Source organism: Stegostoma tigrinum, chromosome 11 (genome assembly GCF_030684315.1).
Source record: "Stegostoma tigrinum isolate sSteTig4 chromosome 11, sSteTig4.hap1, whole genome shotgun sequence".
Classification (NCBI taxonomy): domain Eukaryota; kingdom Metazoa; phylum Chordata; class Chondrichthyes; order Orectolobiformes; family Stegostomatidae; genus Stegostoma; species Stegostoma tigrinum.
The window spans coordinates 7,850,247-7,870,982 of NC_081364.1; the positions used below are offsets into that span (position 1 = coordinate 7,850,247).

Here is a 20,736-nt window from a genome sequence, read left to right on the forward strand (position 1 = left end):
ACATGTGAATGTTTCCTGTACTAATGAATGGCTATTTTATATTGTTCTGCATTGTGTTCTGCCTTGTTTACAAATTGACTCGGACCTGAGAACAAAACCTGTTCACAGCCTGGGAACAGCCCAGTAGGAGCAGAAAGTACAAGACCAAGTAAGTCACTGGCATAGCTCAGCAGAAATCATGCATCCACTGATGGGCACCACAGTTTATGACGGATATTAAGGCACAGGAAGAAGTGCAGAAATAGTTTACGAGAATGTTTCCGGTGATGAGTAATTTTGCTTATTGAACAACCTGCTCCTATTTGTTACGGTCCTTGGAGTTTTTCTCCTCGAGGATATGAACGGAACTGTTCAAAATCGTGAGTGTTCTGCACGGAGTAGATAGGGAGAAAATTATTCCATGTGTGAAAGGACCGAGAATGAGAGGTCACAGATTTAAAGCAATTAGTTAAAAAGGAACCGACAGAAGTAAATGCCAGTGATGAGTCAGAAAGTTCATTGGAAGCAGGTTTAATCAGACAACACTCGAGACGGAGTTAGACCATTATTTATTTGTATTCCTTCAGGGGATGTGGACACCACAGGATTAACTCATTTCTTAAATCTTAATGAACACAGCAGGCCAAGCAGCATCTCAGGAGCACAAAAGCTGACGTTTCGGGCCATCAGAGAGGCTCTCTGATGAAGGGTCCAGGCCCGAAACGTCAGCTTTTGTGCTCCTGAGATGCTGCTTGGCCTGCTGTGTTCATCCAGCCTCACATTTTATTATCTTGGATTCTCCAGCATCTGCAGTTCCCATTATCTCTTAAATCTTAATGCTTTGGTTTCAGTTATTTAATTTCTCCTTCTCTTTGTGGAGTTTCTGTGTAAATTTTGTCCACGGGCAAATGCCACTGGGAGAATTTCTGATTGGGAGGGCCAGCACAGTGACGATGGGCGAAATGGTCTGCACCATGACCTAGACTCAAAACATTAGCTCGGTCTCTCTCGCCAACGATGCTGCCAGGTCTTCAGCGTTTGTTGCTTTCTGAGCCAAGATGACCACCGAGGAAGAGAGACGCAGAAGGGCTGATAAACAAATTCATCCGGAGGTGGGGTGGGGGTGAGTGGTGATAGGGATAAAAAAAATTGGAGATGACCTGTGGTGGTTGGGTGGGGGGCACGGGGTGAAGGGATCCAGGAGTAGAGGGAGTGAAGTGGAGAAAGGAACATTTCCAGCCTTTGGAGCTAGTGGCACAGGGGCTGACCTCAACAGTATGGCGGCCGGGCGGGACTATGCACGTAAGGAGCGCGGCATGCGCGTTACGGCGGGAGCCGGGTGTCGTGACGTCAGCCCAGCCGACGTCCCCTCAACGCCGGGTGTCACGTGCCTCTGGGAGCCGGATACAATGTAGCGGCTGCCGCACCAAGGTGTGTGTCAATGTAACAATCTGATGTATCCAGTTGGCCAGGTGAAGGGAACGAGGCGGCGGAAACATGTGGCAGTGAGCACAGGGCGGGGATAGAAGGGGCGTCTTCAGGGAGAGTTGCCTTCCCTCGCTGCCGGCCTGGGCCAGAACTTTTCCATCCCCGTTATACTTCCTGCAGGTATTCAGCACGGAGAGAAAGGCACCGAGAGCAGCAAGGGGCTGTGGTCCAGGCCTCACAGCAGCGGGTCACATCTGAGTCTTGGGTTCACCCCCCCCCCCGCCACGCCGCAGGAACACCCCTTCCCCCCACCCCTGCACTCCTCCCACCCGCTGCACACTCTTTTCCCCCCCCACGCCCTGCACACACTTCCCCCCCCCCCCACGCCCTGCACACACTTCCACCCCCCCCACGCCCTGCACACACTTCCCCCCCCCCACGCCCTGCACACACTTCCCCCCCCACGCCCTGCACACACTTACCCCCCCCACCCCCCTTGCACACACTCCCCCCCACCCCCTGAACACACTCTCCCCCCCACCCCCACCCCCTGAACACACTCTCCCCCCCACCCCCACCCCCTGAACACTCTCTCTCCCCCCCACCCCCTGAACACTCTTCCCCCCCCCCCCTGAACACTCTTCCCCCCCCACCCCCTGAACACTCTTCCCCCCCCACCCCCTGCACACTCTTCCCCCCCCTGCACACTCTTCCCCCCCCTGCACACTCTTTCCCCCCCCCACCCCCTGCACACTCTTCCCCCCCCCCACCCCCTGCACACTCTTCCCCCCCCCCACCCCCTGCACACTCTTCCCCCCCCCCACCCCCTGCACACTCTTCCCCCCCCCACCCCCTGCACACTCCACTCCTCCCTCCTCCATCACCCCCTGCACACTCCTCCCCCCCAGCCCCTGCACACTCCTCCCCCCCAGCCCCTGCACACTCCTCCCCCCCAGCCCCTGCACACTCCTCCCCCCCCAGCCCCTGCACACTCCTCCCCCCCCCCCAGCCCCGCGCTCTTCCCCCCCCCAGCCCCGCGCTCTTCCCCCCCCCCAGCCCCGCGCTCTTCCCCCCCCGCGCTCTTCCCCCCCCGCGCTCTTCCCCCCCCCGCGCTCTTCCCCCCCCGCGCTCTTCCCCCCCCCGCGCTCTTCCCCCCCCCGCGCTCTTCCCCCCCCCGCGCTCTTCCCCCCCCCGCGCTCTTCCCCCCCCGCGCTCTTCCCCCCCCGCGCTCTTCCCCCCCCGCGCTCTTCCCCCCCCGCGCTCTTCCCCCCCCGCGCTCTTCCCCCCCCGCGCTCTCCCCCCCCCGCGCTCTCCCCCCCCCGCGCTCTCCCCCCCCCGCGCTCTCCCCCCCCCGCGCTCTTCCCCCCCCCGCGCTCTTCCCCCCCCCGCGCTCTTCCCCCCCCCGCGCTCTTCCCCCCCCCGCGCTCTTCCCCCCCCCGCGCTCTTCCCCCCCCCGCGCTCTTCCCCCCCCCGCGCTCTTCCCCCCCCCGCGCTCTTCCCCCCCCCGCGCTCTTCCCCCCCCCGCGCTCTTCCCCCCCCCGCGCTCTTCCCCCCCCCGCGCTCTTCCCCCCCCCGCGCTCTTCCCCCCCCCGCGCTCTTCCCCCCCCCGCGCTCTTCCCCCCCCCGCGCTCTTCCCCCCCCCGCGCTCTTCCCCCCCCCGCGCTCTTCCCCCCCCCGCGCTCTTCCCCCCCCGCGCTCTTCCCCCCCCGCGCTCTTCCCCCCCCGCGCTCTTCCCCCCCCCGCGCTCTTCCCCCCCCCGCGCTCTTCCCCCCCCCCGCGCTCTTCCCCCCCCCCGCGCTCTTCCCCCCCCCGCGCTCTTCCCCCCCCCCGCGCTCTTCCCCCCCCCGCGCTCTTCCCCCCCCCCGCGCTCTTCCCCCCCCCCGCGCTCTTCCCCCCCCCCGCGCTCTTCCCCCCCCCGCGCTCTTCCCCCCCCCCGCGCTCTTCCCCCCCCCCGCGCTCTTCCCCCCCCCCGCGCTCTTCCCCCCCCCCGCGCTCTCCCCCCCCCCGCGCTCTCCCCCCCCCCGCGCTCTCCCCCCCCCCCGCGCTCTCCCCCCCCCCCGCGCTCTCCCCCCCCCCCGCGCTCTCCCCCCCCCCCGCGCTCTTCCCCCCCCCCGCGCTCTTCCCCCCCCCCGCGCTCTTCCCCCCCCCCGCGCTCTTCCCCCCCCCCGCGCTCTTCCCCCCCCCCGCGCTCTTCCCCCCCCCCGCGCTCTTCCCCCCCCCGCGCTCTTCCCCCCCCCCCGCGCTCTTCCCCCCCCCGCGCTCTTCCCCCCCCGCGCTCTTCCCCCCCCGCGCTCTTCCCCCCCCCGCGCGCTCTTCTCTCCCCGCGCTCTTCTCTCCCCCACCCCCGCGCTCTTCCCCCCCCCGCGCTCTTCCCCCCCCCGCGCTCTTCCCCCCCCCGCGCTCTTCCCCCCCCCCGCGCTCTTCCCCCCCCCGCGCTCTTCCCCCCCCCGCGCTCTTCCCCCCCCGCGCTCTTCCCCCCCCCGCGCGCTCTTCTCTCCCCCCCCACCCCCGCGCTCTTCTCTCCCCCCCCACCCCCGCGCTCTTCTCTCCCCCCCCACCCCCGCGCTCTTCTCTCCCCCCCCACCCCCGCGCTCTTCTCTCCCCCCCCCACCCCCGCGCTCTTCTCTCCCCCCCCACCCCCGCGCTCTTCTCTCCCCCCCCACCCCCGCGCTCTTCTCTCCCCCCCCACCCCCGCGCTCTTCTCTCCCCCCCCCACCCCCGCGCTCTTCTCTCCCCCCCCCACCCCCGCGCTCTTCTCTCCCCCCCCCCCACCCCCGCGCTCTTCTCTCCCCCCCCCACCCCCGCGCTCTTCTCTCCCCCCCCCACCCCCGCGCTCTTCTCTCCCCCCCCACCCCCGCGCTCTTCTCTCCCCCCCCACCCCCGCGCTCTTCTCTCCCCCCCCACCCCCGCGCTCTTCTCCCCCCCCCCCCCCCCCCCCCCCAACCCCTGTGCCCTCCTCCCCCAACCCCCCAGGCTCTTCAAGTGACTTTTGTAAGTAAACAACAGAAATTGCTGCAAAAACACAGCAGGGCTGGCAGCATCTGTGAGAAAGCAGAGTGGGACTTGAAACATTAATACTGGTTTTTTTCTCCACAGATGCTGCCAGACATGCTGAGTTTTTCCAGCAATTTCTGTCCTTGTTTTAGATTTCCAGCGTTCCCAGTTCTTTATCTTATTTTTGGTGCCTTGCTGTTTGGGTTTAACTTTTTTGTATCATTGTTATCAATAATTTGATTTTGAAAAGGGACTAGGGAACGGTTGATATTCAAAAGGTAGTTTTGTCCTTAACATTTGCCGTTACTGAAATGTTTTTGAGTTTATTTGACTCAATCTTGAGACATGAGATGTTGAATTAGTTTAGATATGAAACACCAACAAAGAATGCGACTTTAAAGTTGCAACTGGTTTGCTCACTGTCTGTCACACACTTTAGGACGTTAGACTGTTTTTTGTGTATTTGAGCAGTTAGAAATATGTTCTCCTTAAAGAAAGTCACAAAGTACTGTAGTGAGTAATCAGTGCTTTTCCAAATAATCATCTCTTGTGTTTTGTAATGTAATTTGTAAATTGCTAGTTTTGTTCTGACTGCTGTCATTATTTTTGTTGCAGCGTTTCCTCTCTTCTGTGGGTGGTGATTTTTGGATGCTCAAGATAATTTTATATGCATTTGCTGTTATTAACGTGCACTGTAATTGCCAAACTTCACTCTATCCTCACCCAGTATGTGTATGCACATTGCCTATCGGGATTCACTTGGGAGTATCAGGAGTAGACTCCCTCCTCCTCTAAATAAGAAAGGCACTGAGGTCAAATATTGCAGCACTATCCCCACATGGTTTAGACCAGCTGTCCCTGCGGTGCAGAGTCCGGATATCAGATCTATAAACTTTCCTCATCTGTGTAGCTCGGTGCTCGCTGCAGGTGTGTTTTCTAACGGCCAAAATCTGCCGACTTAACGTCAAGAAATATTTCTCACGTCCTGCGAGTGAGATCAAACAAGTTAGCAGCTCAGAAAGGGGCCCTTCAGTCAGTCATATCTGCAGTCAACAACGACATCCCCCTTTTCAGTTCCTGCTCTGTAGCCTGGTAGGTCGCAGCAATTCCAGGTATGTACGCGATTATTTAAACATTTCAGGGGTTATGGTCTGTGGCAACCTCCCGGGTAGGGATCCTCAGGTACCCTGCACTGTCTGGGTGACGTAGCATTCCTTCGACTCCCCCTCTGACCCTCCTACCACTTACTGTCATTCTCCCTGGTTATCGACAAGGCAAATCCATTTGTTGTGGACCATGTGGGAACCAACGACATAGTAGAACGTCATTCCTGTGACAGTTTGAAGGAATAGGGTCCAAATTTTAAAGAAAAGTAGAACATTTAAAAATAATCACAGAGACCCTACAGGGTGGAAGCCATTCAGCCGATCGAATTCACACAGACCCTCCAAAGAGTATCCCACCTAGACCCATCCCTGTAATCTTGCATTTCCCATGAAATTGCACATCCGTGAACACTACGAACAATTTAGCATGGCCAATCCACCTAACCTGCACATCTTTGGACTGTGGGAGGAAACTCACGCAGGCACGGAGAGAACGTACAAACTCTGCGCAGTCATCTGAGCATGAAATTGAACCCGGGTCCCTGGTGCTGTGAGACAGCAGTGTTAACCACTAAGCCACCTTGTGTCAACTCAGGATTGTTCCCCTCGTCACCAGCCAAATGAGACGGGATGAAGGAAGGTGGTGAATTTAAACACACAACCCAAAGAGCGGTGTGAGGGTGATGTTACAGTCTGTGGGGCACTGACGCCAGCATTTTGTGGGGAGGGAGTTCAGAAAAAAAAATACTATTCCATTGGGACAAGGTGTGAAGCTGGATGAACACAGGCCGAGCAGGAATGTTGACGTTTTCAGGTCCAGACCCCTAGTCTCAGATTCTCCAGCATCAGCAGTTCCTTCTATCGCTGTACTATTCCATTGGGATGGGTTCCCAAAGATACAAGGGATTATTGATTGGTTTGTTGTCATCATGTACCAATATACAGTGAAAAGTTGTTTTGTGTGCTATACAGGCAGATTGTACCATACAGAGTGCATTGTGGTAGCAGAACAGAGTGTAGAATACAGTGTTGTACCGGCGGGGAAAAGAAAGAGAGAGAGAGAGAGAGATCAGAATTGCCATTGAAGAGGTCTGTTTAAAAGCCTGATAATGGCAGGGAAGAAGCTGTTTTTGAATCTGTTTGTTTGTATATTCAAAAATATAACTTCAGCCCGGCAGAAGAGGGAGATAGGGAGTGTAAATGGGGTGGGAGGGGTCTTTGACTATGTTGGCTTCCTTCCTAAGGCAGCAGGAGGTATAGATGGAGTCGATGGATGGAAGGCTGTTTTGTGTGATGGACTGGGCTATGTTCACCACTCCATAGTCTCTTGTGGTCTTGGGGCGAGCAGTTCCTATGATGCATCCAGACGGAATTCTGTCTACAGTCCATCTATGAAAATTGGTAAGAGTCTTTACTGAAATGCAAAATTTCCTTGGCCTTGTGGGGAAGTAGAGGAGTTGTTGTGCTTTCTTGATGACGTGAATCTCTGAAGAGTTGTGAGGCGTGAGAAGGACAGTGTGGAACTCCAGAAGGGCCTTGACAAGTGGTGGAGGGGGCAGATAGGAGAGGGACAAGATTCAATGCAGGGAAGAGTGAGGTGATGCACTTTGCCAGAGAGAACACTGAAATACATCAGAAAATTGAGGGTACAGTTCTGAAGGGGGGGTGGGTGCGGGTGCTGGGCATATTGTGCACAGATCATATGAAAGTGACAGGGCGGGTGGAGAACAGCATTTAATACACCATGCAGTGTTCTCGACTTTATCAGTAGGTGCATAGGGTACAAGAGCAGGGAGGTGATATTTAACTTGGTTGTTGAATTGTGACTGTTCTCCTTGGAGTGAAGAATATTTAACAGGTTTTTTAAAATCAAGAGTGGGCTGGACGGATGGAACAGCTTGTTCTGATCTAATTCGGAAAAAGAGCACAAGGACACAGATTTAAAGTGAGGTGCAAATGAAGCAAGAGTAATGTGAGAAAAAAAACTTCTCCACTGAGCGGGGATAGTGGGAACTGCAGATGCTGGAGAATCTGAGATAACAAAGTGTCGAGCTGGATGAACACAGCAGGCCAAGCAGCCTCTCAGGAGCACAAAGGCTGACATTTCAGCTGCAACCTTCAGGTCCGGAGGGAGGAGGGTAACTTCTTCAGGTTAGTCATCCCGGTGAGGTTAAAATTGTGATCAGAGATAATGGGAGAGATAATAACCATTTTAACTCCCCCTCCCATTCCTTAGACGACATGCCCATCCTGGGCCTCCTGCAGTGCCATAATGATGCCACCCGAAGGTTGCAGGAACAGCAACTCATATTCCGCCTGGGAATCCTGCAGCCCAATGGTATCAATGTGGACTTCACGAGCTTCAAAAATCTCCCCTTCCCCCACCGCATCCCAAAACCAGCCCAGCTTGTTCCCGCTTCCCTAACCTGTTCTTCCTCTCACCTATCCCCTCCTCCCATCTCAAGCTGCACCTCCACTTCCTACCTACTAACCTCATCCCACCTCCTTCACCTGTCCGTCCTCCCCGGACTGACCTATCCCCTCCCTACCACCCCACCTATACTCCCCTCTCCACCTATCTTCTCTTCTATCCGTCTTTGGTCCGCCTCCCTATTTATTTCAGAACCCCCCCCCCCCCCCCGAAGGGTCTAGGCCCGAAACATCAGCTTTTGTGCTCCTAAGATGCTGCTTGGCCTGCTGTGTTCATCCAGCTCCACACTTTGTTTTCTCCACTGAGCGAGTAGTTAGTCTCGAATGTGGTGGAGCCAGGTTCAATTAAGGCATTCAAGACGGGCATTGAATGGCTATTGGGATAGAAATGGTGTCCATGGGTATACGGTAAGAGACTAGCATTATGTAATAGAGATAACAAGGTGTTGAGCTGGATGAACACAGCAGGCCAAGCAGCATCAGAGGAACAGGAAGGCTGACATTTTGGGTCTGGACCCTTTAGAAAAATCTGAAGGGTCTGAAGAAGAGTCTAGGCCCAAATCATCAGCTTTCCTCCTGCTCTGATGCTGCTTGGCCTGCTGTGTTCATCCAGCTCTACACCTTGTTATCTCAGATTCTCCAGCATCTGCAGTTCCTGCTGTCCCTGAAGCATTATGTAATAGATGCTGTGCAGTAGCAATAGGCCTAACAGCCTCCCCGTCCTTCACTCTAACAAATAGTGATTAGATCTCAATCACTCTCACTGTTACTGAGACATGGTTTCAAGGTGACTGGAGGTGGAAAATAAATAATCCAGGGTTTCCATATATTTTAAAAAATCAGAGCGACCCAAGGAGAGAGAGCCACGTGAGTAAAGAATGCCATAAGGACATGAGGGACGAAGAATCTCTACTCATTCAGTCAGAAATGCTTGATGAAATCTCCAGTCAGAAAATGCTGGTGGGAGTTCTTAACAGGCCCCCTCCCATTGGGCAGAGAACAGGAAATTTTTTATATGTTCCAATCTGATTGAAGACAGCAGAATGGTACTTCTTTTGTCTATGTTTTAACAAGCTGAGCGCCCTATGTGTGTGCGTATTACTGGTTGATTTTTAACCTGCTAAAGCTATTGAACTTACTGGCTCAAAAGCAAGAGTAAGCTAGTTGTTCGGCCAGTTCAAAATTTGTGTACTGTTTTTAACACAGTGGAAGATCACCAGGTTCTTCCCTGGGGCAAAATCAGACAAAAGAACGTTTTCAGAGAACCAAAACATTGGACATAGGACAAGTACCCAAAAGATTGACCCCTTGGGGTAGATCTTAAGCAGGGCTTTATGTTGGCCAGTGTGTGTGTGGTATGGTGGAGGGGATTAGGGTGGGAATTCTAGGCTTCACAGTCTGCACCACTGACGGTATTGTTGTCACCAGCTGAGTGAAGGAATGAAAAGGATAGTTTTTGAGGAACGTAGAGTCATACAGCATCGAAATAGACGTTTCAGTCCAGTTTGTCCGCACTGACCAGACATCCCAAACTGACCCAGTTCCACCTGCCAGCATTTGACCCATATCCTTTTAAGCCCTTTCTAGTCAAATACCCATCCAGATGCCTTTTAAATTTTGTAACTGTACCAGCCTCCATTTCCTCTGGCAACTCATTCCATACACACCCACCACCCTCTGCGTGAACAAGTTGCCCCTTGGGTCCCTTTTAAACCTTGCCCCTCTGATCTTAAACCTATGCCCCTCTAGTTTTGGAATCCCCCATCTTGGGAGAAAGGACTTTGGCTGGTCACGCTATCCATGCCCCTCCTGACTTTGTGAACTCACCCCTCAGTCCCCGATGCTGCAGGGAACATGGCCCCAGCCTCCCCCTGTAGCTCAAACCCTCCAGCCCCAGCCCCTAAAGAAGTCCTCAGAGTTGAAGGGCTGCAAGATATCATTAGGGCATCAGCTTACAAATGGACTCATAATCAAGAGGAAATGTTTCCAATTGTCAGAAAGTCCTCTAGGGGCTTGCAGTTGGACTAGTCGGTTGGTCAGTCATCAACATTGCTCATCAAAAGCCAACTTCTTGTCCTCCTCTTAAATATTTTACTTGCCTTCTGAGCTATCTTTAAAAAAATCTTTCAGCTGGTCTTTCATAGAATCATGGTGTAGAGGAGGTCCTTCATCCCATCAAGCCTGTACTGGCAAAAAGATGCTATTACCTATCTTAGTTCTGTTTTCCCGCACTAGGCCCATGGTCTTGCCAGCTCTCGCTTTTATTTTGGAAAGTCTTTTGAAGTTTATTTTTAAGATTTGTTCATGGGATGTAGGTATTGCTGATTGGGCCAGCATTTATAGTCTATCCTTAGATGCCTTTGAAATGATGGGCTTGTTAGAATTATGAGTCAGCCACGTTTGCTGTGGGTCTGGGTGTCGCACATGGTCACAGCGAGTAAGGGGAGATTTCCTTCCCAAACAGACATTAGTAAACAAGTTGGAATTTTACAGGCTAGCTTTTAATTCCTGGGTTTTCTTTTATGGAATTCAGATTTTGCCATGTGCCAATCAAACCCATACCTCTGCAGCATTAGTCTGGGGTTTGAGAATCCAGTCCTTTCTGCTATAACGTTGCATTCCTGTGCATCACCACTTTATAGAAACTCGCGCTAGAGAAATAATGGGGCCTGTGGGAAAAGTAGTGTTAGGGGCAGACCAGCAAAATTCATTGCTCAAAATTGCTCAGAAATCACTCAAAAGCCTAACACACAGGATGGTGCAGTTTGAATAGTTATTGAATTTATATCTAATAATGAAATAAAGATAAATTTAACACTACCTTGAATGATGTCTTGATGGGGGAGGAGGTTGTACTGCAGATCTTATAGAAAGCACTTAACAACAAAGCCCACAAAATGATCACGTGATGCTAGCACAGGGACTGTTTTTGACACTAACATTGTATGTACTCTCAACACAGAGCCTGTGAAACAATCACGATCATAGAAACCCTACAGTGTGGAAACAGGCCCTTCGGCCCAACAAGTCCACACTGACCATCAGACTCCCCCCCCCCCCCGCCCCCCCGTAACCCACCTAATCTACACACCCCTGAACATTATGGGCAATTTAGCATGGCCGATCCACCTAACCCGCACATCTTTGGATTGTGGGAGGAAACTGGAGCACCCGGAGGAAACCCACACAGACACGGGGAGAATGTGCAAACTCCACACAGACAGTCACCCAAAGCTGGAATCGAACCCAGGCCCCTGGTGCTGTAAGGCTGCAGTGCTGACCACTGAGCTGCCCCCATTTATTATCCGTCCTTAACAATTAAGAGTCAACACATACTCCCCTGCGCACTAGTGGAATTGCGTTATGGCCAGTGCAAGTTTGTGTTTTAGAAAATAGTGTTCCCTTATTCATCAACCGTGTTATAGCCAGTTTGCTTTGACAGAACATGCATTATAGCAGAACCCACTATACCAGTCCAATGATATTATCACTAAACCACCGCCTGTGTCGCTAAGTGTTGTCCTGTCCGTGTACAAGGTTAAAGTCTCCGTAGTGGAACCACGCCATAGGGCTGCTGTCTCATCAAAGAGAGACCACTAGTGGTGGTTTAAGCTGAGGGTCACTGCCTCAGATGAGGCAGGAGGTTGAGAAGCTAGGTGCTATGTGGTAACCCTTGGTGCAGGAATTAACCCCACACTGTTGGTATCGCTATATATCACAGGCAGCCATCCAAGCTACCCAACCCCATTTATGTACGAGTGAAGGGTGGGGCTACGGAGATGATGGAGAGAATGAGGTAAGGTTGTGGTTAAGGGCACGGAGCGTTTTGACTGACTCCTAAATCAATTTGCCTTGGCAATTTTCTTTAATTGTTGCTTAGAACTTTAGTATCTTTTGCTTTCCCCTTCCAAATTTGCCATTCTGAGTGACTCCATCCTGAGTGTGTTCAAATTGAATAAAAAAAACCATAGAAAATAAGTGCTGGACCAGGCCATTTAGCCCTTCAAGCCCATTCTTCCATTTAATTAGATCACAAGTGATCCTCCAACTCAGTACCCTGTTCCCGCTTTCTCCCCATACCCTGTATCCCCAAGGAGCTATATCTAATGCATTCTGGAAAACATTCAGTGTTTTAGTCTTAACCATTTCCTGTGGCAGAGAATTGCATGCTGTCACCACTCTGGGTGAAGAAATTTCTCCTCATCTCGATCCTAAATGGCAGCCTGGTATCATAGGCCTCTGATCCCTGGTTCCAGGCTCCCAGGTCATCAGAAATCAGGAAACTGCATCACTTCATTTTCCAGAGATAATGGGAACAGCAGATGCTGGAGAATCTGAGATAACAAAGTGTGGAGCTGGATGAGCACAGCAGGCCAAGCAGCGTCTTAGGAACACAAAAGCTAGACCCCAGGGCCTAGACACTTCATCAGAAACAGGCCTGAAATGTCAGCTTTTGTGCTCCTGAGATGTTGCCTGGCCTGCTGTGTTCATCCAGCTTCACACTTTGTTATCTCACTTCATTTTCCAGCCTGTTCCCCCTCAAGATCTTGATTAGAGACCGTATCTCTCAGTTTGTTACTTGATCAGAAAACCCGCTTTTTCTGACCTTTAATGTCCTGCAGGATTATATTTCAGAGAAGTTTATTGGGGTGGTGAGGGGGCTCGATGAGTATGTATGAGTTATCAGCCAGTGGATGCAAAGGGCTCAAGATACATTAAATAAAAATTTGAATTTTGGGATTAGTCTGAATTCCCCACTCACCCTGTGCCATTATGTGGACTGAACATGTTTCATAGAGTCCCTGCCATGTGGAAGCAAGCCATTTGACCCACACTGACCCTGCATTCCCCATAGCCAATCCACCCAACCTGCACATCTTTGTGACTGTGAGAGGAGACCAGACAAACTCCATACAGACGGTCACCCGAGGGTCTATTTATAGAGTGGTCAAGAAGGCATACGGCATGCTTTCCTTCATCGGGGTATTGAGTACAAGAGTTGGCAGGTCATGTTACAGTTGTATAGGACTTTGGTTCGGCCACACTTTAAAGTACTGTGTACAGTCCTGGTCACCACATTACCAAAAGGATGTGGACGTTTTGGAGAGGGTGCAGAGGAGGTTCAACAGGACGTTGCCTGGTATGGAGGGTGCTAGCTATGAAGAAATGTTGAGGAGATTAGGATTATTTTCATTAGAAAGATGAAGATTGATGGGGATGATCTGATTGAGGTCTACAAAATCATGAGGGGTATAGACAGTGTGGATAGGAAGAAGCTTTTTCCCCAGAGTGGGGGACTCAGTTACTAGGGGTCATGAGTTCAAGGTGAGAGGAGGCAAGTTTATCGGAGATATGCATGGAAAGTTCTTTACACAGAGGGTGGTGGGTGCCTGGAACGCATTGCCAGCGGAGGTGGTAGACACAGACACGATAGTGTCTTAAGATGTATCTGGACAGGTACATGGATGCACAGGGAGCAAATGGACACAGGCCCTTAGAAAATAGATGACAGGTTAGACAGAGGATCTCAATCGGCGCAGGCTTGGAGGGCCGAAGGGCCTGTTTCTTTGCTGTAATTTTCTTTGTTCTTTGGGTGGAATCGAACCTGGGTCCCTGGCACTGAGAGAGCACGGTGCTGACCACTGAGCCACCATGTTGTCCCCAACGCAATAGTGTGAGGATCGTAGTCAGCAGGATTCTTACCTTCGCTGGAGTGACCCCAACAGATGTCTAATCCATTCCTTTGATCACTTGGCCACAACAACATCCTTACAGCTTATCATCTCTTTTGCAGGCGTAACATCTAACGATTTGTGCCGAGAGTGTGTCTCACAGCCATGTGCGGGCGTACTGTGTGCTCGCTGGCTGCCGACCAGATCAGACGTGCCTGTGCCTATCGAGATGGGCGAGGGAGGAGGAGGGACCCAGAGTGGAGAGATGGTGACCGTGGCAAGTACAAGCCCTCGTTCAACAAAAGCCCACATTCCAACAACGCAGTGCTGGTGTCCAGAAAGCACTTCCACAAAGTAATTCCTTGTGTTGTTTATCTTGTTCCTATTTATGCATTTTGCTGTTCAGGCAGGTCTTTTGAGCGCTGTGCTGTAGAGGGGAATGTCACTTTAATTCAGGAACCCAGACTGGGGATGTGTGTTCAAATCCCACCATAACAGCTAAATTAAATTTGAATTAAATTAATAAATCTGGAGTCTACAAAGCTGGTCTGTGCAGCTGAATTACCTTAGCCTTTTAAATGTTTTAAAATCTAAACGCAGGTGAAACATTTTAGCGTGGCCAATCCGTCCAACCTGCATAAAATCCTAAAGAACTGTGGAATCTGTAAATCGGGAACAAAGCAAAGTTGCTGGAAAAGCCCATCAGGTCTGGCAGCATCTGTGAAAGAGAAAATAGAGTTAATGTTACGGGTCTGGTGACCCTTCCTCAGAACTTCCATCCCACATGCATATCTGTGGACTGTAGGAGGAAACTGGAGCACTTAGAGGAAACCCAATGAAATTGCTCCCCTAACTGGGGAGTGTAAAACCAGGGGGTGCAGTTTGAAAATAAGGCGGGGTGCCACTTAGATCCAGGATGAAGAGAACTTTTTTCCATACTCAGAAGGTTGGGAATCTTTGGAATTCCCTGCCAAGCTCAGTCTTTGACTGCGTTAAAGATAGGAGGCACGGTGTCTCAGTGGTTAGCACCGCTGCCTCACAGCGTCAGGGACCCGGGTTCGATTCCACCCTCGGGCGACTGTCCAAGTGGAGTTTGCACATTCTCCCCGTGGGTTTCCTCCGGGTGCGCGGATTTCCTGTCTCAGTCCAAAAATGTGCAGGCTAGGAGGATTGACCGTGCTAAATGTGGGGTTACGGGGATAGGGTGAGATGCAGTTCGGAGGGTTGGCGCAGACACAATGGGCTGAATGGTCACTGGAGGGATTCTATGATACAGATCGGTGATCAGAGATCTTTCAATGGCGTACAGAGCTATATGGATGGGCTGATTAAAAGGCATTGACGTGTACAATCAGCCACGATTATATTGAATGGTGGGGTAGACCTGATGGGCTGAATGGCCGATTGCTAATCTCCTTTCATAGACACAAATCAATCCTTTCTGTCCTTTGCAATCAAGCCAAAATGAAAAGAAAGGGATAAATGGAAAGCCATTGGATGTTTTTCTCCATAGCTTGTGTCTGAGTTAACTGTCTCAAACATTTCTCTGGCTGGGGTATAACAAAGAACAAAGAAAATTACAGCACAGGAACAGGCCCTTCAGCCCTCCAAGCCTGCGCCGATCAAGATCCTCTGCCTAATCTGTCATCTATTTTCTAACAGTCTGCGTCCATTTGCTCCCTGCCCATCCATGTACCTGTCCAGATATATCTTAAAAGACGCTAACGTGTCTGCGTCTACCACCTCCGCTGGCAATGCGTTCCAGGCACCCAAAACCCTCTGTGTAAAGAACTTTCCACGCATATCTCCCTTAAACTTGCCTCCTCTCACTTTGAACTCATAACCCCTAGTAATTGAGTCCCCCGCTCTGGGGGGAAAAGGCTTTTTGCTATCCACTGGTATGGTTTGTTTGGTTAAAGCCCCGTTGTGCGTTCTATGTGTCCAGGCTGGGAATTACCATATGCATCCATCTAAACCTCACCCCCTACTTTTTGCCTAAAACTTTGGCGTGAAAAGCCTTGACCACATTCAAAGGGGTTCCGGCTCTTCGGAAGGGCCAGTGATGACCCTTACTCTGATTACTGGCCGTGGTTGTGAGTTACTGTACCAGGCTGTCCGCTGGGGTTCCTGATGTTTGACAGGGAACTGAGACATTGTGAAAACAGAGCCCCTGTTTCCAGCATATTCAACGTGTCATCTGGAAACAGCAGAGCCCGTGCAGATATCTTCGCTGATGCTGAGCTTGCCTCAATACAGCTGATGTTGGATCTCTGTGCAGCAAGTCGAACTGGAGTGAATCTTTTGGTTTAGGTGCAGTGTTTTAATGGTGAACAGACTTGCTTTTGCACTTAAAAGAACACAGAACAGTGCAGGACCAACGGCCCATAATATTGTGCCGACCTATTATCCTACTAAGATCAATCTACCCTGCATACCCTACATTTTACTATCCTCCATGAGCCTATCCAAGAGTTGCTTAAAAGTCTCTAAAGTATCTGACTCCACTGCCACTGCCAGCAGCACATTCCACGCACCCAATACTCTGTGAAGAACCTACCTCTGACATCTCCCCTATACCTTCCTCTAATCACCTTAAAATTATGCCCCCTCGTAACAGTCACTTCCGCCCTGGGAAAAAGTCTCTGACTCTCCACTCTGTCTATGCCACTCATCCTTCTTTGCCCTGATCTCTGCCTCATCTCAACTAAATGTTTTCCCACATGGTATATGTCCTTATTTGCCTCTAATGATTCTCTTGTTTCACTTTAAGTTCAGGAACAGTCAGCCAGACCAGGTGACTTCAAGGATACCTGGAATGATAATGGAAGTTTGTTTCTTAGCCTGAGGATTTAAGAAAGGGGAGAGAAAACATAAAACCATGAGCTCAAGCAGAGTACTAGATGAGCAACTTTTTTAAAAAACAGCTCAGAAGCTTTTGTATTTCATTTGAACGGGACCTGACCGAGGTCAGAAGCAAGGACAGTCTACAAAATGAGATTGTTCAGAGCAGTTAAGGGAATAAGTTACCTCAATGAAAGAGTGAAACTTTCAGACCGAAAGTGTTTAGTTAGCTTGCTACAGACTAGTAATGAGAAAGTCTGTACTCTCAGCTGTGTACCTATTAATGGCAAAGGCTTCACCAGTCTAGAGCTGAGGGGAAAACAGAGATAAGTTACAGCTATAGATTGTTTCCTTCCCTATCCAATCAACAGATTTGGTTAACTGCAGAGTGATAGTGTTGGGGAATAAATGGGATTTCAGTTTTGCTGTCTATTTTGTTGTACTTAGAAAGCTTGATTCAGTTTATTTCTTTTTAACTTTTGCTTTGTAATAAGCTTTAGTTTTATTGTAAAAGCCAGTCCTGCAGCCTTATGTGCAGGTGTTTCAGTGAAGGAATACAAAGCGAAGGTTCCATCAGGGCAGATTATAAGGAAATGAACACTGAGAATGCTGGAGAGAGACTTATTGTTTCTGCCTCACAGATACTGCGGAGTTTCTCCAGTATTCTGTGTGTTTGTTTTACATTTTCAGCATCTGGAGTATTTTGGGTTTTATGCTAAACTACATTTTGAGCTGGGACCTGACTCGCCCAGTAGTAACGTTGGCTGGGAGCATTTTGTAAGGTAGGAAACTATTAAAGGTCATGTAGAGGACAAATGTGTTTAATCAATCTGAATTGATCTGGCCGGAGAAATCACTTCAGTTCTGATTGTTTAAAAAGAAGGAAACACGAGACTGTTCCCAGATAATAAAATGTGAGGCTGGATGAACACAGCAGGCCAAGCAGCATCTCAGGAGCACAAAAGCTGACGTTTCGGGCCTAGACCCTTCATCAGAGACTGTTCCCACCTGCCTTTATCGGTCAGAGCATTGAGTGCGGGAGTGGGACATCGTGCCATGGCTGTACAAGACATTGAGGCACCTTCGGAAGACTGCAGATGAATCTGGCCACCCTGCTATAGCAAGGATGATGTTAAATTTGGAAAGGTTCAGAAAAAATTTACAAGGATTGGAGGGTTTGAGCTACAGGGAGAGGCTGAAAAGGCTGGGGCTATTTTCCCTGGAGTATCAGAGGCTGAGGGGTGACCTTTATAGAGGTTTATAAAATCATGAGGCATATGAATAGGGTGAATAGCCACAGTTGTTTTTCCCAGGGTAGGGGAGTCCAGAGCTAGAGGGCAGAGGTTTAAGGTGAGATTTAATAGGAACGTAAGAGGCAACTTTTTCACACAGAGGGTGGTGCGCATATGGAATGAGCTGCCAGAGGAAGTGGTAGAGGTTGTTACAGTTACAACATTTAAAAGACATTCGGACGGGTACATGGATAGGACAGGTTTAGAAGGATGCATACCAAACGCAGGCAACAGAGACCAGTTTAGTTTGGGGAGCCTGGTTGGCATGAACAAGTTGGACTGAAAGGTCTGTTTCTGTGCTGTATGACTCTGACTGAACCCTGCTCCAGTAAACAGCAAGGACTGCGTAAAGTGAAAGCTTTGGGGACTAAAGCGAGAGATTGATTCTCGCACAAGATCTGCAGTTACTTGAGTAAATGCAGTTATCACGACGACGAAAAGCAAGACACTGCAGACGCTGGAAATCTGAACTAAAAATAGAAAATGCCAAAAGCTCTCAGCAGGTCTGGCAGCATCAATGGACAGAGAGATGGCCTGACAGGGAAAAACTGTTTGAGAGACTGCTGGAAATCTGGAACTCACTGCCAGTAAGGATGATAGTGGCAGAAATCCTTGTAACATTTATGAAGTATTTAGATGTGCACATGTGATGTCAAGCATTGTAGGCTATGGGCTAGTTACTTTTGACTGATCCAGAAGCGATGTGCCAAATCTATTAAGTGCTACTATGATTCTGACCTTCCATAATAAGACTATAGGAGATCAGAGCAGAGTTAGGCCATTCAGTCCATCAAGTCTGCTTCACCATTCGGTCACGGCTGATATGTTTCTCAGTCCAGTCTCCTGCGTTTCCATTGTATCCTTTTATCCCCTGACTAATCAATAACCTGTCTATTTCTGTCATAAATACTCTTAATGACTTTGCATCCGCAGCCTTCTGCAGCAATGAAACCCACAGAGTCACCACCCCATGGCTGAAGAAATTCCTCCTCATCTCAGTTCTCAAGGGTCATCCCCTCCCTCTGAGACAATGTCCTCAGGTGCTACTCTGTCCTGCCATGGGAAACACCTTCTCCATGACCACTCTATTCAATCCTGTTAGGATTCTGTAGGTTTTGATCACATCCTCCTCATCCTTCTAAACTCCTTCAAATGGAGACCCAGAGCCCTCAATTGCTCTTCATTCCTGTAAACCTCCCTGGACTCCCTCTGGTGCCAGCTCATCTTTCCTTAAATACATGGCCCAAAACTGCTCACAATATTCCAAATGCGTTCCAGCCAGAACTTTATACGCTCACAGAAGTACACCTCTGCTCTTGCATTGTAGCTGTCTTGAAGTGAATGCTAACAAACACTTAGATAACAAGATGTAGAGCTGGATGAACACAGCAGGCCAAGTAGCATCAGAGGAGCAGGAAGGCTGACGTTTCAGGATTTCTGAGGAAGGGTTCAGGGCTGAAACGTCAGCTTTCCTGCTCCTCTGATGCTGCTTGGCCTGCTGTGTTCATCCAGCCCTACACCTTGTTATCTCGGATTCTCCAGCATCTGCAGTTCCTATTATCGCTAACAAACACTTGCCTTCCTAACTGCCAATTGAACCTGTTTGTTAACCACAAAAGAATCCCAAATGTGCTTCGGATTTCTGAAGTCATTCAGATATCACAGAAAGATTCTCAGACAGCACCTTCCAGACCCACTACCACTTCCATCTAGAAGGACAAAGGCAGCAGATACATGGGACTGCCATCACCTCCAAGCCATTCACCATCCCGACTTGGAAATACGTCGCTGTTCCTTTGCTTTCGCTGGGTCAAAATCCTGGAATCCCTTCCCTAAGGGCATTGTGGGTCGACCCACAGCAGGAGGAATACAGGAGGTTCAAGAAGGCAGCTCATCCCCACCTTCTCAAGGAGCAACTAGGGATGGGCAATAAATGCTGGGCCGGCCAGCCAGCGTCGCCCACGTCCCACAAATGAATAAAAAAAAGCCCATCTGTTTCACGAATCTCCATTAGGGAACGAAATCTGCCGACCTTACCTGGCCTGGTCAACGCATGACTCCAGACCCACAACAACGGGATTGACTGTGAGGGGTGGGCATTAAATGGTGACCTAGCCACCGATGCCCCGTTAAATAATTTTAAAAAGAGCGCTGAGAATCTGGTGTCATATGTTGGGCAGATTTCCTTTCCTGCAGGAATCTGGTGAACCAGATGCGTTTTTAAGACTCAGAGATAATGGGAACTGCAGATGCTGGAGAATCCGAGATAACAAAGTGTGGAGCTGGATGAACACAGCAGGCCACGCAGCATCTTGGGAGTTGCTCCTGAGATGCTGCTTGGCCTGCTGTGTTCATCCAGCTTCACGCTTTGTTATCTCGGGTTTTTAAGACTGGTGACAGTGGTTTCGCGGTCACCGTCACAGAGTTGGATTTAATGTTAATGATTTATCACTGAATTTAAATTCCACCAGGTGCTACGATGGGATTTGAACTTGTGCCCCCATAACGTTAACCTGACCCTCTGGCTGACCATTACTGCTACACCGCAGCTCTACAAGTGCAGCAAAACACCTCCATATATGGACTCTGGCTGCTGGGACATCGCAGCTGCTTATAATGCCTGAATTTTTGTTGTTTCCAACAGGAATTGCTGTGAGGCAGGAACGGAACAGTCAGCAAAGAGGGGTAAGGGTCGTAAATATTGATCTTTGGGTGACCGATCTGTCTGTCTGTTTGCATTGACAGGATGCAGAGAGCGCTGAGCAGCTGCTAGCGGCCATGCGGTGGGGTCTTATCCCCTCCTGGTTCCGGGAGAGCGATCCCTCCAAAATGCTGTACAACACCAGTAACTGCCGTAGTGACGGGATGCTGCACAAGAATTCGTACAAGGTTCGATCTTCACTAAAACTCCCTGATTGCACAACCCTCCCCCCTCCCCCACCCTCAGATCTTGTCTGAAACGCGGCTGTCACTGGGCTGCACCGACCCGACCCT

General features: G+C 50.6%; 1 protein-coding gene across 4 annotated transcripts in view; it reads left to right on the forward strand.

The window, feature by feature from the left end:
* Positions 1-1,317: 1,317 nt before the first annotated feature.
* Positions 1,318-20,736, forward strand: part of hmces (5-hydroxymethylcytosine binding, ES cell specific) — a 34,120-nt gene continuing 14,701 nt past the window's right edge. The window contains exons 1-4 of one of the 4 annotated variants that reach the window (XM_059649735.1): positions 1,365-1,410; positions 5,017-5,513; positions 13,732-13,963; positions 20,488-20,631. In XM_059649735.1, the coding sequence (XP_059505718.1) occupies positions 13,775-13,963; positions 20,488-20,631 (333 nt within the window). In that variant the 5' untranslated portion in view covers positions 1,365-1,410; positions 5,017-5,513; positions 13,732-13,774. The other 3 variants (XM_048548201.2, XM_059649736.1, XM_048548202.2) reach the window with 3 other exon arrangements.